Source organism: Nicrophorus vespilloides, unplaced genomic scaffold, assembly GCF_001412225.1.
Source record: "Nicrophorus vespilloides isolate i.1.1-1 unplaced genomic scaffold, Nicve_v1.0, whole genome shotgun sequence".
Classification (NCBI taxonomy): Eukaryota; Metazoa; Arthropoda; class Insecta; order Coleoptera; family Silphidae; genus Nicrophorus; species Nicrophorus vespilloides.
Window position 1 is genome coordinate 240,394 of NW_017099791.1, and position 25,718 is coordinate 266,111.

At 36.6% G+C, this 25,718-nt stretch overlaps 7 protein-coding genes and 1 pseudogene across 10 annotated transcripts; 4 read left to right on the forward strand and 4 right to left on the reverse strand.

The window, feature by feature from the left end:
* Window positions 1–369: 369 nt before the first annotated feature.
* LOC108565609 (trypsin-7-like) lies at window positions 370–1,874 on the reverse strand. Of its 3 annotated transcripts, none has more exons than XM_017925151.1 (5): window positions 1,843–1,874; window positions 1,274–1,335; window positions 1,053–1,221; window positions 599–998; window positions 370–532 (listed from the first exon to the last, which is right to left on the reverse strand). In XM_017925151.1, the coding sequence occupies exons 2-5, from the start codon at window positions 1,317–1,319 to the stop codon at window positions 386–388; spliced, it is 762 nt and encodes a 253-aa protein (XP_017780640.1). In that variant the 5' UTR covers window positions 1,320–1,335; window positions 1,843–1,874; the 3' UTR covers window positions 370–385. The 3 variants fall into 3 exon arrangements, with proteins under 3 accessions (XP_017780640.1, XP_017780639.1, XP_017780638.1); XM_017925150.1 differs by lacking the exon at window positions 1,843–1,874 and adding an exon at window positions 1,390–1,646; XM_017925149.1 differs by lacking the exon at window positions 1,843–1,874 and having other exon boundaries at window positions 1,274–1,646.
* Window positions 1,875–2,093: 219 nt separating this feature from the next.
* LOC108565595 lies at window positions 2,094–3,059 on the forward strand. The gene has a single exon (XM_017925136.1). It carries the CDS (start codon window positions 2,094–2,096, stop codon window positions 3,057–3,059), a length of 966 nt encoding a protein of 321 aa, XP_017780625.1.
* Window positions 3,060–3,447: 388 nt separating this feature from the next.
* LOC108565596 lies at window positions 3,448–4,760 on the forward strand. The gene is made up of 2 exons (XM_017925137.1): window positions 3,448–4,284; window positions 4,401–4,760. The coding sequence occupies exons 1-2, from the start codon at window positions 3,448–3,450 to the stop codon at window positions 4,758–4,760; spliced, it is 1,197 nt and encodes a 398-aa protein (XP_017780626.1).
* A 2,395-nt stretch (window positions 4,761–7,155) lies between these two features.
* Window positions 7,156–8,248, reverse strand: LOC108565598 (trypsin-2-like). Its single transcript, XM_017925138.1, has 5 exons — window positions 8,160–8,248; window positions 8,044–8,105; window positions 7,823–7,991; window positions 7,369–7,768; window positions 7,156–7,302 (listed from the first exon to the last, which is right to left on the reverse strand). The coding sequence occupies exons 2-5, from the start codon at window positions 8,087–8,089 to the stop codon at window positions 7,156–7,158; spliced, it is 762 nt and encodes a 253-aa protein (XP_017780627.1). The 5' UTR covers window positions 8,090–8,105; window positions 8,160–8,248.
* A 2,104-nt stretch (window positions 8,249–10,352) lies between these two features.
* LOC108565599 lies at window positions 10,353–11,294 on the reverse strand (annotated as a pseudogene).
* A 631-nt stretch (window positions 11,295–11,925) lies between these two features.
* On the forward strand, window positions 11,926–12,870 carry LOC108565600 (trypsin-7-like). Its single transcript, XM_017925139.1, has 4 exons — window positions 11,926–11,971; window positions 12,031–12,199; window positions 12,261–12,660; window positions 12,724–12,870. Exons 1-4 carry the CDS (start codon window positions 11,926–11,928, stop codon window positions 12,868–12,870), a joined length of 762 nt encoding a protein of 253 aa, XP_017780628.1.
* A 1,878-nt stretch (window positions 12,871–14,748) lies between these two features.
* Window positions 14,749–19,737, reverse strand: LOC108565616 (zinc finger protein 569). 2 transcript variants are annotated; one of them, XM_017925163.1, is made up of 4 exons: window positions 19,560–19,737; window positions 17,865–18,774; window positions 16,034–17,805; window positions 14,749–15,515 (listed from the first exon to the last, which is right to left on the reverse strand). In XM_017925163.1, the coding sequence occupies exons 2-4, from the start codon at window positions 18,722–18,724 to the stop codon at window positions 15,466–15,468; spliced, it is 2,682 nt and encodes an 893-aa protein (XP_017780652.1). In that variant the 5' UTR covers window positions 18,725–18,774; window positions 19,560–19,737; the 3' UTR covers window positions 14,749–15,465. The 2 variants fall into 2 exon arrangements, with proteins under 2 accessions (XP_017780652.1, XP_017780651.1); XM_017925162.1 differs by having other exon boundaries at window positions 14,749–17,805.
* Window positions 19,738–19,855: 118 nt separating this feature from the next.
* On the forward strand, window positions 19,856–22,494 carry LOC108565617 (protein artemis). Its single transcript, XM_017925164.1, has 2 exons — window positions 19,856–19,924; window positions 20,995–22,494. Exon 2 carries the CDS (start codon window positions 21,004–21,006, stop codon window positions 22,189–22,191), a length of 1,188 nt encoding a protein of 395 aa, XP_017780653.1. The 5' UTR covers window positions 19,856–19,924; window positions 20,995–21,003; the 3' UTR covers window positions 22,192–22,494.
* The last annotated feature ends 3,224 nt before the right edge of the window (window positions 22,495–25,718 follow it).

Genomic DNA, 25,718 nt, shown 5'->3' on the forward strand with positions numbered 1-25,718 from the left:
ACTGATAAATCCTAATGGGGATTATTGCAATAAGAATTAAAGGATTACCATGGACAGATACTCATGTTCTCGTCATCCGTCATTTAAAAATTGTGTTCTTGATTGTATTCAATTGGTTATTCTACTAAACCAGTGTATTTACAACCTTTTTTTCTTAACATTAAATTATGATGTTTTTATTTAGGTTTGTTCAATTAGTGTGCATTAGACTTTTATGTAAAACAATTTATAATAATTTTAAAAATTCCGACAAACATAATCCCGACAGTATCAAAATCCCGAATATCTATAAACTGGAGCTTGAAGTATCGAATATTAAAAATTAAAGGTATATAAATGAATGAATAAAGAGTATAAGAATTGTGTTTATTGAAAATGTTTAGATTTACAATCCGGTGTTTTCGGTGATGAAGTCGCGCATGGATGCGACGTTGGCGTAGACTCCTGGGTATTCGGGATCTGCGCATCCGGTTCCCCAGGAAACGATACCGACGAGTTCACCGTTGACAACCAATGGGCCACCAGAATCACCCTGAAAACGAAACAAATATGTAAATTAATAATCTGTCTTGATTATGAGATTAAGGTGTATAATTACTTGGCAAGCGTCCTTTCCTCCTCCAGGAACGGCGGCGCACATCATGCGTTCGGTGACTGGGGTGCTTCCGTAAGATTCTTGGCAGTCTTGGCTGCTGACGACGTTCACGTTAACAGCTTGGAGTTGCAGGGAGCTTGGGCCATTCTCTTCGGTCACGCCCCATCCGGAGACGACGGCTTGAGAGCCTACAGGCACGGTTTGAGAGGATCTTGGCAAAGCGATGGGCTGGATACGGGGACCCAATGGAAGAGGAAAATCCAATTCCAAGAGGGCCATGTCGTAATCGACGGTCCATGAGTCGTACTGTGGGTTTTTCAAGATCCTCTTGACCTGAACAACGACGCCTCCGGTTCCCAGGTGGGAAGATCCGGCGCGGACGCTCAATTCATTAGCAGTAGATCTAAAAATATAAACATTTTAAATTGTCTTCACTTAAAACCGTTTCATTACTTACCCTTTGGTGCAGTGGGCGGCGGTCAGGACGAACCTTTCGCTGAGGATGGAAGCAGCGCAAACGTGGGCACCGAAAAACAAAAGAGACGATTGGTATGGGTAGTCCTCGATGTTGACATCTTGGCCTCCGATGATGCGACCATCGAGTTGTGGAATCCTGGGATTCGTAGCTAAAACATTATTTATTAATTTAATCCAATATTTATGATTGTATTGTCTTACCGGAAACCGCGGCTACAAGAGCAGATACTAGGACCAACTTGAACATGTTTGTTTGCTATACTCTGCAAGATGCCAAATGCATTCCTTTTATACTCTAAATTCAGTTTTTATCTTACATTATCGCATCGAATCTAAACTCCAGAATCAACTATCGGTTGATGTCCGAAAATAGATTTTTTTTCTGTTATTAATTTGTGGACTCGCGAAGGCGATTAGATTTATCAGAAAGGACATTTCAAACACAACTCGCGCCTCGCTGAGGCAATCAAACAAATCGCAGCCATCTTACAATTTACCCCAACTCACAAGATAAAAGATAATGTATACACAGAAGTGGAGAGCGAAGATTTTTAGCTGGAACGCTAGATCGCTCAATACGAACCTCCACGACCTATTGAACGCAGCTAAAAATCTTGAAGCTGACATTATCTCTGTTGGTGAAACGTGGCTGCGCCCCGGAGTAGATATCACAACTCCAGGTTTTGACGCCTTCCATAATAAACGACCAGACGGAAAGGGGGGAGTCTCAGTACTAGTACGGAAGGGTCTAAAGGCGGGTTGCAACATACCATCCTTTTTGCATCCCCCAACGCCCAGTTCGTAAAGGCCTGCATCGGAGATTTGACTATAATATCGCTGTACATCCCTCCGAACGTTATTATGGACAGAGCCAGCTGGGGCCGTCTACTGGAGGATATTGAAGGTCCCTACCTCTTGTTAGGAAACTTCAACGCACATCACCCTCACTGGGGGACATGTACGGGCGAACAGAAACGGACAAGAACTGGCAGTCATTATAGATCAATTCGGACTAGTATTAATGAATGATATGCGTCCGACACACATTGCTCACCTATCATCCAGTGTTCTTGATCTGGTGCTCGCCTCAGGAACCGCATCTGCTAACACTGCTTCCTATACAACCGAGGACACCCTTGGAAGTGATCATTATCCGCTAATGGCAAGCTACAACTCAGGACTCGCAAAGCCTAGTAGACTTAGGAGGTCTGGGACGAGGATAAATTCCAAAAGGATAAACTGGAACGATTACACGCATTCGCTGAACGAGACGGTACAGGAGAACACATCACTGGAAGCTCTGTCGGTACAGATGGTGCAACTGGCAGCTATCATGGAAGGGAAAAAATGTACACAAAATAGTAGCAGACCGCCATGCCCATGGTGGGACGAAGATTGCAGTCGTGCAGTTGCCAAGAGGAAGCGATTACTAAGAATTTACCACCAAACTAAGAGATTCGAACATCTGTTAGCCGCAAAACACCAGATGGCGGAAACAAAAAGACTTCTGAAGGAAAAGAAGATGGCCATCTTCAGGAGCTTCTGTGAATCTATTAGTAGGGAGACATCAGCAGCTAGTATTTGGAGGAAGATCAGAAGTTTCAATCGCAAAGCGCCGATAGAGAACCCACTGGAGAACGGTGACAAGAAATGGAGGCAATATTTTCTTGTTGCACTCACTCCTCCAAGTGTAGAACCGGAGATCGTTTTACTACCGGAGATGACTACACACCACGATCTCACCAAACCCCTCACGCTCGCTGAATTTGAACTAGCAATAAAACACACCAAAGACACAGCGGTTGGTCCGGATAGGGTTTCATATCCTATGATGAAAAATCTGTCGATCAGGGGGAAGGAATCGTTGGTTAGGCGATTCAACGAGGTGCTCGCGTCGGGAGATATCCCAGACTCTTGGAAGGAGGCGTACATAGTTCCGATTTTACTGACCGATCACTCTTTTATCATGTATAAGAAAGAGTTTTGAGAATATTATTAAAAAGCGTCTAGACCGCTGGTGCGAAATTAATAACGTATTTGAACCTACTTTTGCAGGTTTTCGCAGGGGTAGGAGCACGTTGGATAATATTTATGGATTGGCAGCGGAAATCTATCGAGCGCTCGCGCTGGGGAGGATCTAATTGTTGTGTTCCTGGATATCAAAGCCGCATACGACAACGTAACATCGAGCCTTCTGATGGGAGAACTTTCGAGCCTCCAGCTCCCTCCTCGGTTAGTCAATATAATTATTGCACTAACCAGAGAGAGAAGACTGCAACTAGTTGGCGCACAACCACCGGTCGACATTAGGTCCACGCATATGGGATTGCCGCTGGGGAGTCCATTAAGTCCACTTTTGTTCAACATTTTTATTCATGACATCCACAGGACAACCGTGGGCAGCACTAGACTCATGGCATATGCCGATTGGTACCGGACAGAACATCAACGTGGTAGCGAATCAGTTGAACCAATCGCTCAGCAACATAGATGAATTCCTGACGGAAAAACGACTTGCCATAGTACCCAGCAAAACCATGGCCATGGGATTTACAAGGAAAACAGTCAGAACTTTTCCACTCCTTCGGGTTCGAAACATCGGTGTGGAGTACGTGAGAGCGTACAAGTTTCTGGGAATTTGGTTTGACGACAAACTATGCTGGAGAAATCATATCGGGTCGCTAGTCAGGTCATGCTACCAAGGTGTTAACATCCTGAGAGCGTTGTCCGGGCTTGACTGGGGAAGCGACCCCAGGACTTTGCTAATGTTTTTCCGTGGCTACGTGCGCTCAAGGCTTGATTATGCTTGTGGTCTCTACTCGTTCTGTGCAAAGGCGCTACTCGACCAACTGGACAGAATACAAAATCAATGTCTGAGAATCTGCATTGGAGTTTTGAGCTCCACCCCACTGATTGTATTGCACGTGGAAACAGGCGTATTTCCATTGGAGATTAGAAGAGCCGAATTGGCGAGACGTTATTGCGTAAAGTGTAGAGCAAGCCCACCTTCAGCTGCTCGCCCGCTCGTCGACAGGGCAGCATCGGAGTTCCAACAAAACCCTTTTTGGCCAGCTAAGGGAATCCCACTTCTGATTCAGGCGTGGAGAGATACGGAAACGTTCAGAACAATTGTGGATAAGAGAGCCATAAAAAAATATCTTCGCCCCACCATTGGAAGACGTTACGCACCGCATAAAATCACTGAAATTTCCGTATAGCAAGGAAGATTTCGCTAACTCCGACTGGCTTATTAACAAAGCATTCGAGGAATTCAGAGGTGCTTCTCTCCGATATCTGACTGAGGCATATACAGACGGATCCTTATTAGAGTCACCTTGATCTGTCTCCTTCGGTATTTACATTCCGGAGATTGCCAGGGCTAGCGTCGATATACACGGCGGAATTATACCCGATACACAGAGCCCTACGATTGACACAATTCCATGAGAAACGGAGAGTGGCGATAATCACGGATTCGATGAGTGCTATTGATGCCATCACCAGCCAATCAACGACAGTTAAAGCGAACCACTGGGTTGTGGCAATACGCACGCAGATAAGAGATATGGAAACGGATGGGGGAGCTGTGGTGTTGTGTTGGGTGCCCAACCACCAGGGTATCCTGGGTAACGAAGAGGCTGATGTTTTGGCAGGAAGAGGTCATCGACGTGAGATCATATTTTGCTGAATATTTTCCCTGTGCTCTGTAAAAAAAAAATCAAGTTTATCGGTGTCGGTTTTGTTTAATAATTCCAAATAAGAGGAAGAAACTTATTTAAGAAGATGAGATGAGAAGAATTCAATGGCTTTTTTTCCAAAACATTCCTGGTTGTCGCCTATTATTATTATTATCAAATTTATCGTATTAACTTATTGTGTATAATTAAAGAAAAAAATAATAATAAATTTTAATTGATCTTACACGCAAATGTACTTTTTTTTTTAAACTTTGTTTTTGTTCTCTCTGTTTGGATTTGTCACGAAAACCTTTAGGGGAAAAAATGAAAAGAAAAATAATAATTTGTGAATCAAATGGTCACAGATAAATATATAATAGATAGTGAAAATTATGATATAAATATTATATTTGAGCGTGCATTCTTCCTGTCTTCTTGTGGATGCGGTTTAAGGAAATATTACTGTGTATGGATGTGTTTTATTTGTTCTCTATATGATTATTATTATATTTATTATTGTTCTTTTTTTCGTAATGAAATTAAAGCGAATTAATTATAATAATAATAACATGTATTGTGTGCTTCATTCATGGTGACATTACTTTTTCTTTTCATTTTTTTGTTGGAGCTTGTGGAATATTTCGAAACTTGTTCGTGCCTTTCAATCTATATGTTCGTTCGTGGTTTTCTTCTAAGATAAGTTAAGTTTCCAGGAAGAGATTCGAAATATATATAATAATATAACAAAAAAAAATATGATGAAAATTAATGAAAGAAAGAAAAAAAAGAAGTAATCTGTTTCCATTCGATGAATAAATGATATTTGTTGTTTCATCTTTATTTTTTCGATTTAATAATAATAATAAAGAATCATGGCAAAAAAAAATAGTAGAATTTGTCTGTGTGTATTTTTTCGTCTTTGTTCCTATCCTAATTTCAGATTTTTCTTCAAATTCGACGTTGCATTAGAATTAGTTTATACAAACACCGGTTTTCTAAATTCAATTTGTTTAAAAAACCGGTTTTCGAATTTTTTTCCCATAAAAATAGGGACAAAAGTATTTTTACAATTTATTTTCTTTTTTTATAAAGTTAACTTTATACAAAATTAAAAAATATATGAAAATAAAATCTCACAAAACATAACTTAAAAACTTGATATATTATAACATAAAACTATAAGTAAATCAAATTTACTCCATAGAAAACCATACAGATAGATGAATAACGGAGTCATTTATCTAATGAATCTAAAATATTGTTTTATTTCTTATTTTTTTTTCTCAGAAAATATGATTTTGAAAAGAAGGAATGTATAAGGACAAACAGATTTGGATAGAAAATGTGAAGAAATAGACTATATTCTCTCATTTGTTACCTGCACAAACGTTGCATTCATTAGTAGTACCCGAAGTTATTTACGTTGTAAAATTTCTTCCTACTGGATAACTGGACGTTTTTTTGGCGAAGAGTAGAAAGAGATCTTTACCAGATGTTTGTGTTTACATATTTGAGACATATTTTATTAGATTTCTTTCTTATTTTCAAACGGCAGACAAAAAATATATTAGTCGAAAAGCTTCATTACTTGAGTCCGGGCAAGTGCAGTTAGCCTAGCCTGAAAAACCGGTTTTTTGATGAAAAATTAAACCGGTTTTCCTAAATCCGGTTTTAGAAACTGACAAATCCTAATGGGGATTATTGTAATAAGAATTAAAGGATTACCAAGGACAGATGCTCATGTTCCCGTCATTTAAAAATTGTGTTGATTGTATTCAATTGTTTATTCTGCTAAACCAGTGTATTTACAACCTTCTTTCTTAAAATTAAATTATGATGTTTTTATTTAGATTTGTTCAATTAGTGTGCATTAGACTTTTATGTAAAACAATTTATAATAATTTTAAAAATCCCGACAACCATAATCCCGACAGTATCAAAATCCCGAATATCTGAGCGGATTTTGGCAATTCTCATTCAACTTTGCCGTAGAATCTTGATGAATGTAATGGTTAATTAACTATATAGTTTAAATTTAGCTTTTTACTCTAAAGAATAGAATATCGATGTTCTTTTTTTTATTCAAGTAGTAAGCAATAACGCTCATTTTTAATAAAAGATACTGTCGGGATTTTAAAACTGTCGTGAATTCGGTTGTCGGGATTTGGATCCGAACATTTTCTAAAGTGATTCCCAATGACCAAAAAATGTTTTGCGTGGAATATATGTATTCCGTAAAGAAATGTTTGTAGGAAGGAATTAAGAGAACGGGGATTGTAAGAATGATGTTTTTCGGTTTAAAGTTTTCATAAACTGGAGCTTGAAGTATCGAATATTAAAAATTAAAGGTATATAAATGAATGAATAAAGAGTATAAGGAATTGTGTTTATTGAAAATGTTTAGATTTACAAACCGGTGTTTTCGGTGATGAAGTCGCGCATGGATGCGACGTTGCCGTAGACTCCTGGGTATTCGGGACGAGCGCATCCGGTTCCCCAGGAAACGATACCGACGAGTTCACCGTTGACAACCAATGGGCCACCAGAATCACCCTGGAAACGAAACAAATATGTAAATTAATAATCTGTCTTGATTATGAGATTAAGGTGTATAATTACTTGGCAAGCGTCCTTTCCTCCTCCAGGAACGGCGGCGCACATCATGCGTTCGGTGACTGGGGTGCTTCCGTATGATTCTTGGCAGTCTTGGCTGCTGACGACGTTCACGTTAACAGCTTGGAGTTGCAGGGAGCTTGGGCCATTCTCTTCGGTAACGCCCCATCCGGAGACGACGGCTTGAGAACCTACAGGCACGGTTTGAGAAGATCTTGGCAAAGCGATGGTCTGGATACCGGGACCCAATGGAAGAGGTTCTTCCAATTCCAAGAGGGTCATGTCGTAATCGACGGTCCATGGGTCGTACTGTGGGTTTGTCAAGATCGTCTTGACCTGGACAACGACGCCTCCGGTTCCCATGTGGGAAGATCCGGCGCGGACGCTCAATTCATTAGGAGTAGATCTAAAAATATAAACATTTCAAATTGTCTTCACTTAAAACCGTTTCATTACTTACCCTTGGGTGCAGTGGGCGGCGGTCAGGACGAACCTGTCGCTGAGGATAGAAGCACCGCAAACGTGGCCACCGAAAAACAAAAGAGACGATTGGTATGGGTAGTCCTCGATGTTGACATCTTGGCCTCCGATGATGCGACCATCGAGTTGTGGAATCCTGGGATTCGCAGCTAAAACATTATTTATTAATTTAATCCAATATTTATGATTGTATAGTCTTACCGGAAACCGCGGCTACAAGAGCAGATACTAGGACCAACTTGAACATGTTTGTTTGCTATACTCTGCAAGATGCCAAATGCGTTCCTTTTATACTCTAAATTCAGTTTTTATCTTACATTATCGCATCGAATCTAAACTCCAGAATCAACTATCGGTTGATGTCCGAAAATAGATTTTTTTTTCTGTTATTAATTTGTGGACTCGCGAAGGCGATTAGATTTATCAGAAAGGTACTAAATATACAAGTAACAGTGAAAAACAACAATTGATTATGCAAAAATTTAATTTGAAGGAAACAACTTTAAACTTTATTAGTCGATTGTTTTTTAATTTTAATAAATATTTTGAATGCTATCATATTTTACTACAACGTTTTGATTGTAAAACTGTTGTTATTGATTTTTTAAGTTAAGTTAACATTAATTGTTTATAATTATAAAATTCAATTTGAATTAATTGTAATCAATTACATATTTATGCACAATATTAAATGCATCATTTCATTCATAAAATCTAGAGATAGTAAGTCAAATTCGATTGTTTTCAAGTGTACAATCTCAAAGTGCACTTAAAAACAATCCTGTATCAAAACAAAATCATCTAAAAAAATATTTTTCTTGATTTATGATTGCTTCGACAATATAGATACTTTTCTCCACAGCATTTTATTTCAAAAGAAGCATAAACTACTGAAAATATCTCTATCCAAATTACTACTATTTTTTTTAATTAAGTCTTTCTATTAAGTAAGAATGAGAATATTTATTACAAAAATACAAAAAATAAACATTTTCATATAATAATAAAACATAAAGTTAACTGCTGAAAATGGCTATTGACCATATGTATTTCTGCCTGACAATATAATTTTTTTTTAATATTGCCATGAACATATTTTCGTTTTTATTAATCTTTATGAATTTAAATTTTTATTTTTAAAGTTCGTGTACATTTGGTTGCCTATACATTGTTATAAAATCAATTAATTTTGACAATAATCCAATTAAATACAAGTTTAATCTTTTAACGCCGTGCGTATTTAGCAAACAAATGGTTATATAAACATTGTCTTGTCACATAGTTCTTCAACTTATCACAGACGTTTTATAAATCCAGCAAACCATGATACAAAAATAAACCATTGTTTATTTGAATTTCATATTTATGGAATATTGACTTCAAAATCTGTACTTTTACTTTGTTTTTAGTGGTTTGAAGTGGATAATGTAGAGGGTAGAAAGTATTTTTATTGAACCATCTTAAATCTGTTTACTAAGTCAAGTTTAAATCAATATCGAAAAGAAGAACAAGCTACAAAAAAACTAAAAAGTTTTCATTGAAAACTGAAGATTTGTTCGAAGCTGTTCAATGTTTCCAGAATACAATTATAGAAAAGCAACAATCTTGCAAACATTTGAAGAAAATGAGGATATCACAGATTTGATTGTATTAGAATCTAATAGATATTCGATGTAGAAATCTACGTCTTTCACATGAAGAATTAAAAGTATTCTTCATCATATTACTTTTATCTGAATACCAAGTTCAACGTTCATATTGAATCGAGAGATCCATAAGAATTCCAATAAGAACAGTTAGATGAGAGAATGGAGAGCTTATTTTGCTCGACATAGTTGCAAACAATGTATAGTGGTTAAATCAATACGCTTTGAATATAAGATATGGTGACTAATTACCATGTGTATACTTAGTTCATTTTAAGGTCTATCAAGGAAAACAACCCAAGACAAACGATAAATATGAAACAAAATAAGGCAAAGTTGCTACACCTTTAGCCAGAGAATAAAATTAGTTTTCAATATAAATTATACTTTGATAATTGTTAAGTCATATCAAAGAACGAGGATAGGTGCAATAGAGACATTTTTGCAATAACACCATCCAAAGAAATGAAAAATAAAATCAACAGCTTTGTAAAGACGATTATATAATAATTCTATAAGAAAATATAAAATGTACTCTCTTTTACTGAGCAGATCGTCTAAAACTCAATGATTTTTAAGCTATTATTCTATTAGTAGGGAATCAAATGAGCTTATTCTTTCAATTATTTGAAGAATCAGTTATTGATTACATGTGCAAATTGTATGAACAACTGAGAAAGTAAAAATTGAATGTGTTAACTATTGGTTTATTTTATTAGGAAGAAACAAGAAATTTATCAATTCATTTTAAAATGTATATGTGAATTTGGTTAATAAATGAGATTGATACAAAGGTTGAAATAAAAATATTTCTTTATTTAACTGTTAAGAAGATTTTATTGTTTAATATAGAAACAAATTCATTTACAATCCGGTGTTTTCGTTGATGAAGTCGCGCATTTCTGGAACGCTGGAGTAGACACCTGGGTAGTCTGGACGGGCGCATCCCATACCCCAGGAAACGACACCGACGAGTTTACCATCGACGACCAATGGGCCACCAGAATCACCCTGAAAACATTAACAAATAATTAGTAAGAATCAACCTTAAGAATTGTCTTTGCGTTTAATTACTTGGCAGGCGTCTTTGCCACCTCCGGGAACTGCGGCGCAGATCATGCGGTCAGTTACTGGAGTGCCCGCGTAAGCCTCTTGGCAGTCCTCCTTGCTGACGATGTTAACCTTCACGGCTTGGAGTTGGGATGGGGAAGATCCACCTTCTTGGAGTGCACCCCAACCGGAGCAGACAGCTTGGGAACCTTCTGGAACGGCTTCCAAGAACTCGGGCAATGGAACGGTCTTGATGCCAGATCCCAATGGAAGTGCTGTTCCAGTTCCAAAAGGGACATGTCGAAGTCAATGTTCCATTGGTCGTATTGTGGGTTTTGAAGAATCCTCTTGACTTGGACGACGACGCCTCCGGATCCCTTGATGGAGGAACCAGCGCGAACGCTCAAATCTTGAGCAGAAGATCTGCAAATTGGATATATTAAATTACAAAACATCTTCTTTAGAAAAGTTTCTTGTAGATTACCCATCGGTGCAGTGAGCAGCGGTAACGGCGAACTTTTCGCTGATGATGGAAGCACCGCAGATGTGGCTTCCGTAGTAAGAGGAGACAATTGGTATGGGTAGTCTTCGATGTTGACGGATTCACCGCCGACGATACGACCATCCAACTGCGGAATCCTAGGATTTGCAGCTAAATAACAAAAAAAAAATTAAATTTAGAGAAAATTCAATTTTTCTTTAAATATTACCAGAAGCTGCAGCTACGAGAGCAGATACTAAAACAAACTTGAACATTTTGTTAACTGTGATTTAAAATTTTTGCGAATTTTGCCTTTTATACCAGCGCTGAATGATGGTGGTGATGATTATGCGATATTGTATCAGGTTACGTGTTGGAATTTCAACTTAATTAGGGGTTTAATTGAAACTACCCAAAAACAACAAAACATTGGCCTAAAAATAAATTTTATTTTGGATTTTGAGATCGGTCGTCGCGATTAGATATGTAGCAAAAATATTTGGTTTTATCATACATTAAATTCTTACAAGTTTGTTATTATTGATAATTCGTAACTATAATATGTATAATATATGAAGTACTTTTATTTCTAATTATATTAGAAAATCAATTAATTTGCGCATATATTTTGAGTATTTTAGGTCTAAGTTTATAACAATAATTTACGTATGATAAAAACAAATGTTTTTGGTAAATATCTAATCTCAATCAAAAACAAAATTTATTTTTGTTCACGTTATGTTTACGTGGACAACAATAAATTTGATTTGGGTAGTTATAATTAAACCCTTAATTAAGTTGAAATTCCAACACGTAATCCTGATAGAATATCGCATAATCATCAACATCATTCAGCTCTGGTATAAAAGGAAAAACTCGCAAAAAATTTAAATCACAGTAAACAAAATGTTCAAGTTTGTTTTAGTATCTGCTCTCGTAGCTGCAACTTCTGGTAATATTTAAAGAAAAATTGAATTTTCTCTAAATTTAAATTTCTTTTTTGTTATTTAGCTGCAAATCCTAGGATTCCGCAGTTGGATGGTCGTATCGTCGGCGGTGAATCCGTCAACATCGAAGACTACCCATACCAATTGTCTCTGCTCTACTACGGAAGCCATATCTGCGGTGCTTCCATCATCAGCGAAAAGTTCGCCGTTACTGCTGCTCACTGCACCGATGGGTAATCTATAAGAAACTTTTCTAAAGAAGATGTTTTGTAATTCAATATACCCAATATGCAGATCTTCTGCTCAAGATTTGAGCGTTCGCGCTGGTTCCTCCATCAAGGGATCCGGAGGCGTCGTCGTCCAAGTCAAGAGGATTCTTCAAAACCCACAATACGACCAATGGAACATTGACTTCGACATGTCCCTTTTGGAACTGGAACAGCCACTTCCATTGGGATCTGGCATCAAGACCGTTCCATTGCCCGAGTTCTTGGAAGCCGTTCCAGAAGGTTCCCAAGCTGTCTGCTCCGGTTGGGGTGCACTCCAAGAAGGTGGATCTTCCCCATCCCAACTCCAAGCCGTGAAGGTTAACATCGTCAGCAAGGAGGACTGCCAAGAGGCTTACGCGGGCACTCCAGTAACTGACCGCATGATCTGCGCCGCAGTTCCCGGAGGTGGCAAAGACGCCTGCCAAGTAATTAAACGCAAAGACAATTCTTAAGGTTGATTCTTACTAATTATTTGTTAATGTTTTCAGGGTGATTCTGGTGGCCCATTGGTCGTCGATGGTAAACTCGTCGGTGTCGTTTCCTGGGGTATGGGATGCGCCCGTCCCGACTACCCAGGTGTCTACTCCAGCGTTCCAGAAATGCGCGACTTCATCAACGAAAACACTGGACTGTAAATTAATCTATTTCAATTTTAAAGAATAAAACTTCCTTAACAGTCAAAGAAAGATTATTTTTATTTTAATCATAATATAACATTCTAGCATTAATATTTTGATATTGAAAAAAGTTGTGAAATTTTGTTAGAAACACAACTTGATTGAGATTTTCCTTTTTGTGTTAATAATTCGAAAAATAAAATCAACAATTTTTCACATTTTATCATTAAATAAGATGAAATGCAACATTATACAACTTGAAATATATAAAAATGTAACGATTTTTAAACAATTTTTCATATAGGCTACATAATTATAGGCAAATATATAAGTTTTGTGTATGTTTGGTTGCGGTCACTACAGGCAACATTGTATATAGAAAAGTTTTCTTAAATTACTTAACAATCATGCAAGCAAATTACATCATCAAATATGTAAATTAAATATAAAAGACATGCGTTTTCTACTGATAGCTTTGTGTTATTATCTGTTCTGAGCAAATGTGTAGTTGCAGAAAAGGAGCATCTGCATGTTTTCATAAATTTCATGATACAGGCAAGATAATTACATAATTCAATAAGAATCGTAAACTGGTGACCATTGCCTTTCGATTGAGCTTGCTGAAAATTTTGTAGCATCGAATTCGAATGGTACAGGACAGGACATTTCAACAGGACTTTTGTCTTATTTTATTGCATAATTAGATGCGGAAAAGCGTTATGCAACTTGTTTTGCTTTAACAAGTTTTATTTTTTTTAAACAACTCGAAAGTTACATAACTTTTATATGTTTGCTACCAAATATACACGTCTGCAATTAGTATTCTTGACCAAATACCTCTTTGCTACTCCTAATTTCCTGTTGAAAACCGAAATGTTTGGTCATTTTCCACAGTTGTGGACAGTAAAGTGAAACTGCTGTTTCATTAATTAAATTCTTGATAATTGTTCACAAACGATGTACAGTGGAACCTCGTTTAATCCGTTCCAAAATTTCCGGATTTTTACTCGTATAGTGAAACATATTCAAAAATACACATAATATGTGTACACAAGTTTTAAAAATGATGAAGCAGGCGCGCAATCTTGGACTTCTCTTCCAATCGTCACACGAAACGAGCGACGTTAAGAGTCATTTTGCTCGTTAAGCGAGGTTCCACTGTATTTAGTAGTACTAAACGAAAGCAAATATTTTAAAAAAACAGTGCAGATTTTCAAATAAATCTTGAAATCAGTGTAAGAAATTTTTTAGTAAAATTTAAAATAAATATTTTATTTACATCATTTTTATTTGGCTCCAATTAGAGTAGAGGTTGTAGTCTTTTTCCTCAAATTTTGTACAATTAATAAAATAAAATCGTTAATAGTTAACTGATTTATTTATTACCATCAAATAAAAGACAGAGTGATTGATTGCTTCATGTTAAATCACCTTGCACATTATACATATATTTATATATACACATATAGGTAATACAGTTCTCTAAAATACAATATAAACTAAGAATTCGTATTATATAATCATAACTAGCAATGTAAATACAAATTGTTGCAACTATGGTCGTTAAACAGATGGGAAAAAAGAAAGAAAAGAAAAAAAAACTATTATAATAAAGTAATTGCAATTATTAGCTATAAACAATAATTCAATTACAAGATTTAGTTGGTGAAAACAAAAAAAAATGCAAATGTGCCTACAATTTTACAGAAACAAACGTAATAATTCCATTGCAGAAACGATATAAAAATATATAGTTAACAGTACTTTACACATTAATGTGTATATAATATATATATATTTTTTCATTTTTTTAAAAACAAACCTTATTCTCTTTATAGTTTAATTCTAAGTATGCACAAATTTAATACAAAATTTTTGAATATTACAAAAAAACAAACATATACAGAATAGTTTATAGCTTTCGAAACTAAATCAATCCACACTTCTTATAAGTGCTGCAAAAATTACATTTTCTCTTCATTTTTATTTCTCTTAAAGCATTAATTGATTTTTTTTATTCTCTCAGTTTATGTACAAAAAAAGTAAAGAAAGTCCTACAAGTATGGCACCAAATTAAATGCCCCGCGCACAACAAAAAAAAACATTATAGAGAATGATACACATAATGCACAATGCATTATTAACTAAACAGTAAAGATAAAGCTTAATCAATGCTACATTCAGTTTTCGTTAAAGTGTGGTCCATACGTTATTCATTTTTAATATTATTAAATACTCGTTTTCCATATAATATCTCTTTCCCCCGATGCAAAGAAACGTTTGTGCAACGCCACCGACTTTCAATTGCCCGACAAAACAACGAATTCCATTCCCATTTTGAAATAACAAATTACAATCAGAATATGATATCAAAATGTGCCCTATCGTCATAAATAAATCAATCTATATAAAAAAAAATTATAGTATTCAGTAAGTAAAAGAAATTTACAATGTAATTAAGGTGAATAAAAGCAGTCGAACGATATAACATGTCTTTTTTTTTATTATTGATTGATTTAATTGAAATTAAATCGGGACTACGAGTTTTAGTGTTTAAGTTTTGTATTCCGCTTCGGAAACATCCTTCAATCGTATTTGGCTTTGGAATCCATTCTACATTAACCCCAGAATATATAATAAGTCTTCATCGGAAACCCTGAAATCTGCACGGAAATTTTTCTCAAATAATGTATAAAAATAATAACAATAATAAATTTATAGACGGTTGTTGAATTCGCGCAAAGAAAATGAATGAATAGTAAAGCAAGAACGAATATTTAAAATGATAAGAGAATTGACCGATTGAATAATATAGATTTCTCCTGCCAGCAGTGTAAATTAGTTCGATACGCAGATTATATAGAATGGGAATAGAATTAAGATCAAATGTGGATAGGCACGTGTACGAGTAGCTGGGCGCGGTCAGAGAAACTTTCACTGCACATTTCGCATTTGAACATGTTCTGCGCGTATTGCATGGATAGTTCTGCGAGTTCGTTAAGAGGATTGTCGTTCTCTTGCTTGATGTGCACCGTATTGTCGACCATCTCCTCGATAACGGTCTCCTCCGGCACGATCTCGCATTTGATTTTCTTCTTGGAGATAAGCATACCGCTCTTAACGAACTTTACTATCTGCCCGGGGCCGATGATGTGTCGGCCCGGGGCCAAACTGTTATTACCTTTGTTAATCTTTGGTGAGAGATCATCCGAAAGACCGTTCATCTCTGGACTTTCGTTCTCCAATAAGCTGTTCACTGCCTGCTCGGTGTCGTCGTCGGGGAATGTGGCCAATGGTAACTTTTCTGGATTCAAGATGTGGTAACTGACGTTCTTCGTGCGCGGCCGGATTCGATCGCCGGTCGAGGATTTCAGTTCGGTGGGCTGCGTACGTGTGACCAAGGTCTTCGTCTTGTGTCGCATCTTACCACCTTCCGCGCTTTCCACAGCCACTTTTGTTTTCTGAGTGTGGATCATCTTCGGTCTGGATGGAGGCGCCGCCTCCTTTGGCTTTTTCTTAGCTTTAACGGGTTTCGCATTAGCTGCCGGAGTCGGAGCTTCCATCGTTGATGAAAAACCGCTGTACATATCATTGTACGGTTCATCCGTAGACTTGGTTGAATTCTTTCGCTGTTTCCGCTTCTTCTTCTTCTCCTCATCGTCCGATTCAGAGTATGCTATATTATTCTCAACATCTTCCACGCCCATACTAGAACTCATCAGTTCCAATTCATGCGGCTTCAGTTTGCGTCTTCGTTTGTACTTGCGCGGACCGATCTGAGGCTGACGCCTCATGGCCGTATTCAAGTCACAATGGTGAATGAGATGCACAATCAAATCCTGAGATGTGGTGAACATGTCCGAGCAGACGGTGCAGCAGTATGGAGTCATACTGTGAGTGTAGTTTGGATCCGGACCAGAATGGTGGGAACGGATGTGTTCCCTTAAAACGACCCGTTGATTGAATGCTCTAGGACATACGGCGCATGCATATGGCTTCTCCCCGGTGTGGATTCTCTCATGTTTTCTCAAAGTACCGCCATCAGCAAATGCTTTCCAGCAAAATCTGCATCCATAAGGCCTCTCTCCGGTATGTATTCTTATGTGAATTTGCTGAGAACTGCGAGAACCGAACGTCTTACCGCATTCTCGACATGGAAATTGTCTACCTGATACGCTACTGTGACTGTGCCGATGGTTCATCAAAGATCTGCCATCTGCAAAGTGCTCTCCGCACACGTCGCAAGCAACCACCTTGTTTCTATGCGAGAGCATATGTCTTTTTAATCTGGCCTTGTTGTAGAAGGTTTTCTCGCATTTCGTGCAAGGGAAGAGCTTCTCCTTGGTGTGCTCCAAGACGTGTTTGAGTAGTGCGTTTTTATCGCGACATGTGCGTCCACAGTGTAAACATGTATTGGGTGGAAGCGATTTGCCATGTTTGGATTGAACGTGAGCAGCTAACGATTGTTCATCGGGGTTTAGATCTCCACATATCATACACCGGAAATCGGAGCTGCGAGCATGTACTTCGGCGTGAGCAAGCAAATCTAACGCCTCACTAAACGATTCACCACAAACATTGCATATATGAGCATAGTCCGGATCTTCCTGATTGTATTCCTCCTTTACGTGCATACGCTGATGCTTCTTGAGAAGATCATGACGATGGAAACTCATCCCACAGGACGAGCAGAAAAACTCGCCATATTTATTGTCCTCTTCAGAGAAATCATCGTCGTCGTCGTCCATGAAATCTTCTTCAACACCATTGTGCTTGTTTTTAATATGGTCTCGCATTAAATTAGCATCCCAGAACATCTCGCCGCAGCGCCTACATTCGAACGGACTATCACCTGCATGTACACGAGCATGGGAAGCCAAAGCTTTTTCTCTAGCGAAACCTACACCACAATGTTGACACACAAACGGTTTTCTAGGATCTGTGATTGGATACCTAAAAGCAAACAAAATTAATAAGAATAAAACAACAGAACCTATTACAGATTTGCATACCTAGGTTCACTGGCCATGTTCTCTCTGGGTAAATATTCGGCGTAATCAACTATGGGTTTACTCTCCAATGTCTCCATCAGCCGTACATCCTCATTTACATAATCGTAAGGTCGTGAACCGGATGCTGCTTTACCATTACTTTGATATTCGTCCTTTACTTTTTTATTCTTCTTTTTCTTCGTGGAAAAACTGGGTTTTTGACGCTTTCTCGCCTTATCGTAATCTTCTGAATCGTCCGGTAACTCTTCCTCCAAGGTATCAGTATTGGGCACGAACGCGTGTATTTTCAAATGATTCATTAAATCCACTTTGCGCGCATATCGCACACCGCATAGATTGCAGCCGTGTGGTTTGTCTGTTTGATGGAGAACCATGTGGTTCATCAATGTAACTTTCTTGCGAAAACGTCTGCTACAGAAGTCACAGGGATATGGTCTAGAAGCAGAATACTGGTCCTGGTCGGTGGGCAAAGGAATCATTACGTCATCAGATTGCTGTTCCTCTGTGTCACCGACGTGCTCTTCGGAACCAACAACGATCTCATCGCATGCGTCCGTCCATTCCTCGGCAATCACCTCTTCGGCCACTTGACAATCCAGGAAATCGTCTCCGGTGACCGGTGGTTGCTGCATGACCAGAATCTGTTCCTCCGTCAAGTACATCACGCCGTCCTCACCAACTTCATGTTGCAATTCATCCAGTTGAGGATCGCCGCTGTGCACTATGACTTCCTCGCACACATCGCCGTACACCTCCGTCTCCGTGGCGATCATATTATCATTGTCTATACCGCAGATGACCTCTTCCGTCTGCACCACCTCCCCATGTTCCCAACTTAATGTGAACGGTTCCTCTTCCATATTTATTTAGTTTTTCTCGTCCTATTTCCACATCATTTCAATGAGGCTACCTAAAAATAATAAAATTGTATTTATTAAATTAAAAAAAAAAAGATAATCAATCTTATAATTTAACAACAAAATAGAAAAAGATTTAATAATTTCAATGTTTATTTAGTTGCAGAAACATTTATAACAATTACAGTCAGAAGAATCAACCAATCAATTGTTGGTCTATTGATCTTTCAATGTAGATCAAATTGAAAACTATTTATTGGGATAACATAGCTAGTCAAGATAACATAGTCAAGTAATTATATTTTCTCAGAAATGATTTAAATTATAATTGAATAAACAAGTGGGTTTACAGTGTTTAACTTAATTAGAAAGATGGTTGAATTATTGGAGTTAAGCGAGCAATGCAAGGATCCTCTCATTAACACATGTGCCATGCTGTCGCAGTGCTAGGGTGGACATATTCTGCAAAGGGACATTAGGGCCAATTGATTGTATAGCAATATTTTTAAGGTTATTGATATTTTGACAAGTGAGGTTATGGATAATTGAGGTTATAGCGGAGTTTACTGTTTTGAAAAATGTAAACAAAGTAATTTTGCGTTAATCCAAGTCCAGGCAGTCAATAGTCAAGGGGTGCGTGGCTGCGGCAAGTGAAACGAACGCCGCTTCGAACGTCCATTACACGACAGCGTACGAGAAAATGGAGTAAAACGGGAATTACATCACTTTTTTTTCCGTGGTCCAGCAAAGATTTGTCGCCGCTAGGAAAGGGTTCGTTTCGAAGATGATTTCAATGAAAATGTATCGTCGGAATGGGTGTAAATGCAATGATACTCACATAAATAATATGTAATAGGATCCTAGAACCTAACCAAGTTTCTTGACGATTGGCGTTCGACCTTCACTTCGACGGCACCAAAATGGCGCTCGTTCTCGTTTGCATTGTTGTTAATGTCTGGAATCGATCCTGCACTAGAGTTCCGAGGGCTTCGATCCACCTCCGATGAGTCATCCACGTTGAAATTGGGGCTGCTCTGTGTCTGTGGAAGTCCTGCCTTTGTCCTCCTGTCTTAGGGCTCCAACGAAAATAGGTTAACCGACAAATAACCTCTATGTAATGCCAGCAGCCGCCAAAACAACGCGCCTACTTCCTTTTTACGCCACCTAACGGTCGGAGACGCTATTCTACTTTTTTTTTTGAAGGTTAGAATCATTTCGAATAACTTCTTTCTTTATTACTATAGTTTATTTAAATTATAGTTTTTAATTTGCACTTAAACTGGGAATTATCATCATCTTTTCAATATTCTCAATTGTATATGTAATATAATGTAGCAACAATTATAATAAATTATTTTGTATAGAAATCTATAGGTTATTTGGGTTAGAAACTTTCAAGTGCTCTCAAGCTTTGAAAATAAATAAACATCTTGAAAGAATGACAAAATTTAAAAATATTTTCCAAAATTCTTAGGTTATTGAAGCATTTACATGTTACCAATATTAAACAATTTTTTTAAAAATTGTACCATAATATATAAAATATACTATACTAAGAATTATATTAATTTTATATTACTAATATAAATTTTTGTCAAATATAAACATTGACAAAAGTATTCTGCAGAATATTTAGGTTTTCAAGGGAAATATCAATTACCAATTATTAAAATGGAAACAAATGATGACAAAATATGAATTCAACAAATCCACAAAATTTCATAAAAAGGGACTTTTTCTTTGGATTACATTCGTTCATTGAATTCCATAATATGTAATTTTATATAAGAAATAAATACAGTAAATATTTGGACACAAAGAATTCTTTGGTTGCAAGTACTAATACATTTTGTAATTATTATTAATAACATTGGCTCATATGGACAATAAGTATTTATTTATTAATAAATACATTTGATAAATACTTTATCAAAAGTATCAAATTTTTCTACCCTAAAGTTGATTATTTAATTTACAAAGAATATTTAACTGGAATGAAGAAATTATACAACAAGAAATATAGTTTTGCAGAGATTTACAATGAGTATGTTAGATTCTCGAGGAAATTATTGAAATATTAGCATGTTCCTTTATATTAGTTCATCTCACTTTAAATTGCACAGATTAGAATAATTATAAAACGTTTTATGTATCAGAAAATACCAGAAATAAGTACAATTTAATAATATTTAGACAGAAATACCTCAGTATGAATATATCAGTTTATAGATTGAATAAGAAATTACATAAATTTAATATATATTGTTTTGCAGAGATTTACAATGAGTACGTTTTCTGGATTTATGGATGAGGTGGATGGCATTAGCATCGATAGATTTGAGGAACCCAATTTATCCTCCACTACGTTCTTCCTTTCGCACGCACATACAGATCACATGAGTGGTCTAACTACGTACGGTAATTTCCAAATATTAGAGCGTCTACCAGAAGATAAAGTATTCATCTATTCATCACCTGTCACCACCCAAGTTCTGAAAGAGATGCACCCACAACACGAAAATAAATTTAAACCATTGGAAATCGGGATTTCCCAAATGATTGAAATCCCATCGACGAAGAAAACCGTGACTGTAACGCTTCTACCAGCAAGTCACTGTCCTGGTTCGGTCATGTTCTTGTTCGAAGTAAAGAATAAAACCATCCTCTATACCGGTGATTTTCGTTGGAAATTGAATCAGAGCATACCGAAAGCTCTCTGTTACAGCACGGGAGAAGTGAAGACTATCGATAAGATGTACATGGACACGACATTCTTCTTCGAACGTTATACGAAATTTCCTTGCAGAGACGACAGCATCGGAGAGATCTGCAAGTTGATCAAGGATTGGATCGAAAGAGGCAAACAGTACCAAATAGTTTTAGCGACGTCTGCCAAATACGGATACGAATGCGTCTTCACCGATATTTATAAGCAAGTCAACATTCCGATACACGTGAACCAGTCGCAATTCGACGTTTACAAATATTTTCCGTGCATGGATAAGGCTATTACACTCGAGGCGAGTAACAGCCAAATCCACTGTCACTGCAACAGTTGGAAATCGACGTGCGTTAATGCTGGTAGCCAGTTCGTCAGGCAAATCAAGATCTGCGCTTGGAGTTTCAGCAATTGGCAGAATAAGAGAACTATATCGGACCGTGATACTCTTCATAATAAACAATATAAAGTTTGCTACTCGACTCATTCATCTTACGAGGAAATCAACAATTTCTTGGATGCCCTCAAGCCGAAGGAAGTCGAACCGAACGTAATTCCTGATCGCAAAGAAGATGCTACAAAAATGTACAATAATATACGTAGTTATTTCAAAAGACATACGACACAAGTGGAACAGTCTCCAACAGATTTTAATTTTACAAATTTTACTTCCGAATCAACAAAGTCTTGCATGGAGAAATCAAATGTTGATAAAGAGGAGCATGCGGACATTTTTGATATTTTAGATTAGACCCGATTAGTTATAGTTATTTATATTAATTTTAAAATTATATTATTTTTTAAACCATTATACCTGATCTTAATAATATAAGTTGTAAATTTACTACATTGCCGTGGTTGGAAATTGGTCATTGTGAATTATATTATATTTCTGTCGATGCGAATTCTGTAGAGGGTTTTAACAAACAGCTAGATAAAAGTTATTGAAGACGAATAATTTATTTCAACTCTTGCGCATGTCAATATTTGTTTATCATTTATCAGATCATTGTGGACATCAAAGCCGCGCCAAAGACATTTTAACATTAAAGTGACTTGTTTACTTGCATATAATTAAACCTTTTTTTCAATTTTGTACATATCCTACAGTGTATGCTTTTTGAGTTTCACAAGAATAGTAACGCAACATTTGCGATATTTATCCAAGTACATTAGGGCAGAAGTAGAAGCAAATCCGTGTCAGACAATCTTAACCAACCTTGGTTAAGAACATTTTCAGCAGATTGGTAAAGTATGCACAAGAGGTGTTTGGGTCCGAAGAAAACAAAGCTAACTGATCCACCACATCCAATTTATTGCTACAACGGCACAATAAAGAAGCGTTTTTTTGATCGCTTGATCACTGGAGATAAAAAACGGGTCCTCTATGATAATTCAAAACGCAAATGGCAGTGTGTTTATATTATTGCTAATTCTGTTTAAGTTATATAATGACCGGGATAGCGCGTACGCAGTCCCGACTACCAAAAATTTCGCGCCCGAGTTATCCACATTAGGGATAATCGCAAGGGTCAGCCCAAACCGTAGTGCAATGGTAGGGCCTCACCCTGGGGGAACCGCCTTCGTGATCATGGTTAAACCCCTACGCCAGGTAAGTATGCTTTTTTTGGCAACATTCTGACCAGCTATACCCAACCTATAGACAATTGTCTTGCTGAGAACTAAGGACAGGGACATCTACCGTCAGCAAAGAAAAACATGAACTAACTACTAAAGCAGCGATTCCCAACCTGTATTCATTAGCTTACCCCTTGTCATTCTCATTTCCCTAGATTGTACTCTTCATTTAAGAAATTTAATAAGTAACCGCGATGTTAAGTTTACGAGTCTCATAGACTCTGCTGAGTAAAATATTATAAAATCACTACTCGCATCGCATCTGATAGATTCTGATAAAAATATTTTGCTGTTAATCCCTCAACTTACCATACTGATAATAATATTTTGCTGTTAATCACTTTACTTACCATTATTCAAAAATGGTAAAATATTGTAAAATCACTAATTACGAGGCGTCTGATAGACTCTGAAAATGATATTTTGCTGTTAATCATTCGAATTACTCATTTAAAAAAAAATGGTAAAGTAAAATATTATAAAATCACTACTCACGTGGCGTCTGACAGACTCCGATAAGAATATTTGGCTGTTAATCCCTCAACTTAAACATTTCTAAAAAATGGTAAAGAAAAATATTATAAAATCACTAATCGCGTGGTGTCTGATAGACTCTGATAAGGATATTTTACTATTAATAATTCAAATTACTCATTTCTCAAAAGTGGTAAAGTAAAATATTATAAAATCACTACTCACGTGGCGTCTGACAGACTCCGATAAGAATATTTTGCTGTTAATCCCTCAACTTACCCATTTCTTAAAAATGATAAAGTAAAATATTATAAAACGCATGGCATCTGATAGACTCTGCTGAGAATATTTTGCTGATGTGATGTTCTTTTACAAATCGTCAGTCAGTATGAAGAAGGTACATAGGTCGGGGTTTTCCCACCTTTACAGTTTTCAAAGTTATGGTTGCTTTGTACCCACTGACGTCTCGCAGACGCAGCGCGAGTAACAAACAATTAACTTTAAAAGAAATCAATGCGCAGTAGTTTTATGGGATTAGGAAATATAAAGACGTTAGTTTTTTTTGAATGAATGAAAAAAACATTTATTTATAAACAATAAATAAAACGAAAATATCGATGGGGGAAAAAGGTACATAGAAAATAAATGATTTTATTAATTGCAAATTCAATACAAATCGAAAAATTAGTCAAACAAAAAAATAAATGAATACAATCTGCTACAACGCTATTTGCGTTTAATGTTGTTATTTTTTTTTGTATTAATTGCTTACATATAGATAGGGATGAATTTATACAATCCTATTAATACAAATTCTAACAAAATCGAAAATATTAATATATATATATATTTGTAAATTCATTAAAAATTACACCCAAAGAAAAATTAAAATTATACAAAAAAAAAGTGGAATGTACGATTTATGCACGACGATTACGTTAAACATTCAAGTATATTATATTATAAATTTTTCTCCAGACTCCGGACTCGCGGAATCCAAAACGTTGACAAAAAAAAAATATTGATAAAAATAATCATAATGCGGAGAAGGAGACAGAGAAAAAGTTTTGGTCCAGTTCAATATAAATTAATTTTGGACTAGATTGATCTGTGTCTTGCGAATGTGCATATTCTTAATAGAAGAAAACAAATAATTAATAAAGTTGCTCCTTTAGTAGACGCGCTAAGAGATATGTGTTTTATCCATCATTCCTTTACATTATACATTTGATACCAACGAAAGTATCGAATGGAAACGATAATATTAATTGTAATGCCCTCAGCTACGGTAGCACGATAACATCTACAATGCGGCTGCTCTCAAAGATGAATTACCTCAATAAATACGAAAAAAATATAAGGAAACTGCAATAACAATTCGAAAACCGTTATCCACTTAAATCTACGTATGTATATTTATGTATATATTTATATTATTATTTTTTTATTTATATATATATATATATTTTATTGACATCACTAACTAAACCCGGTCGATTTGTAAGCTTGCACGGCTCTATGGAAATAATAATTTGTTTTGATTGTTGTTGTTGTTATGAGGTGCGTTACGATCGAAATTTTTATGATTCCATCTAACGTTGTTGTTGTTCGTATTTTTTGTTGTTGTTGTGAATTGCGATCAAAGAATAATAGTAAAAAGTAAACGATAATAAGAGTTGATTAATTTGGAGCCGTGGAAATTTGCAAAAAGTCGACGGTCGGGTAGTCTTAATAGTTAAATACATCTATATAAGTCTTATAGAACACACAGCTAGCCTGCCCGGGTTGTCTCTCAGTCTCGCGGCGCACTCATTCAATGTGCGAAACGAGTTTTCAGCAGAACATCGTCAAGATCGACAAGAAAAGGTACAACTGTATTTACAATTTGCTACGCATTAACCAGGGAATGAGGATTGGTTGGAAAAGAACGGAAGAATAAAAATGATGATCTCGTTGATTTAGATGATTGCACGTATTTGGTTGTGCATGTATATAATGCAAGTATAATTAATGTTTCCCAGTTGTCGTCGTCGGGGACGGTGTTTTGCTGAAGAAAGGTTTGCTCCTATAAAATGGTAACGATACAAAACGGCTGACTGGCGGGAATACCAGGCAAGCAAAACATAATAAATAATAAACGCCGATAAGTCGAGGGAAAAAAAATGG

Bases quoted from the DNA above. Each gene is read 5' to 3' on its own strand.
- LOC108565595 (XM_017925136.1), top strand. From the start codon at position 2,094: ATGAATGATATGCGTCCGACACACATTGCTCACCTATCATCCAGTGTT.
- LOC108565617 (XM_017925164.1), top strand. From the start codon at position 21,004: ATGAGTACGTTTTCTGGATTTATGGATGAGGTGGATGGCATTAGCATC.
- LOC108565600 (XM_017925139.1), top strand. From the start codon at position 11,926: ATGTTCAAGTTTGTTTTAGTATCTGCTCTCGTAGCTGCAACTTCTG. The intron at 11,972-12,030 runs GTAATATTTAAA...TTTGTTATTTAG, and splicing joins TCTCGTAGCTGCAACTTCTG to CTGCAAATCCTAGGATTCCG. The intron at 12,200-12,260 runs GTAATCTATAAG...CCCAATATGCAG, and splicing joins GCTGCTCACTGCACCGATGG to ATCTTCTGCTCAAGATTTGA.
- LOC108565616 (XM_017925162.1), bottom strand. From the start codon at position 18,724: ATGGAAGAGGAACCGTTCACATTAAGTTGGGAACATGGGGAGGTGGTG. The intron at 17,806-17,864 runs GTATGCAAATCT...GTTTGCTTTTAG, and splicing joins AACATGGCCAGTGAACCTAG to GTATCCAATCACAGATCCTA.
- LOC108565609 (XM_017925151.1), bottom strand. From the start codon at position 1,319: ATGTTCAAGTTGGTCCTAGTATCTGCTCTTGTAGCCGCGGTTTCCG. The intron at 1,222-1,273 runs GTAAGACAATAC...ATAATGTTTTAG, and splicing joins TCTTGTAGCCGCGGTTTCCG to CTACGAATCCCAGGATTCCA. The intron at 999-1,052 runs GTAAGTAATGAA...TTATATTTTTAG, and splicing joins GCCGCCCACTGCACCAAAGG to ATCTACTGCTAATGAATTGA.
- LOC108565598 (XM_017925138.1), bottom strand. From the start codon at position 8,089: ATGTTCAAGTTGGTCCTAGTATCTGCTCTTGTAGCCGCGGTTTCCG. The intron at 7,769-7,822 runs GTAAGTAATGAA...TTATATTTTTAG, and splicing joins GCCGCCCACTGCACCCAAGG to ATCTACTCCTAATGAATTGA. The intron at 7,303-7,368 runs GTAATTATACAC...TTTCGTTTCCAG, and splicing joins GAGGAAAGGACGCTTGCCAA to GGTGATTCTGGTGGCCCATT.
- LOC108565596 (XM_017925137.1), top strand. From the start codon at position 3,448: ATGACATCCACAGGACAACCGTGGGCAGCACTAGACTCATGGCATATG. The intron at 4,285-4,400 runs GTATAGCAAGGA...GATCCTTATTAG, and splicing joins ATAAAATCACTGAAATTTCC to AGTCACCTTGATCTGTCTCC.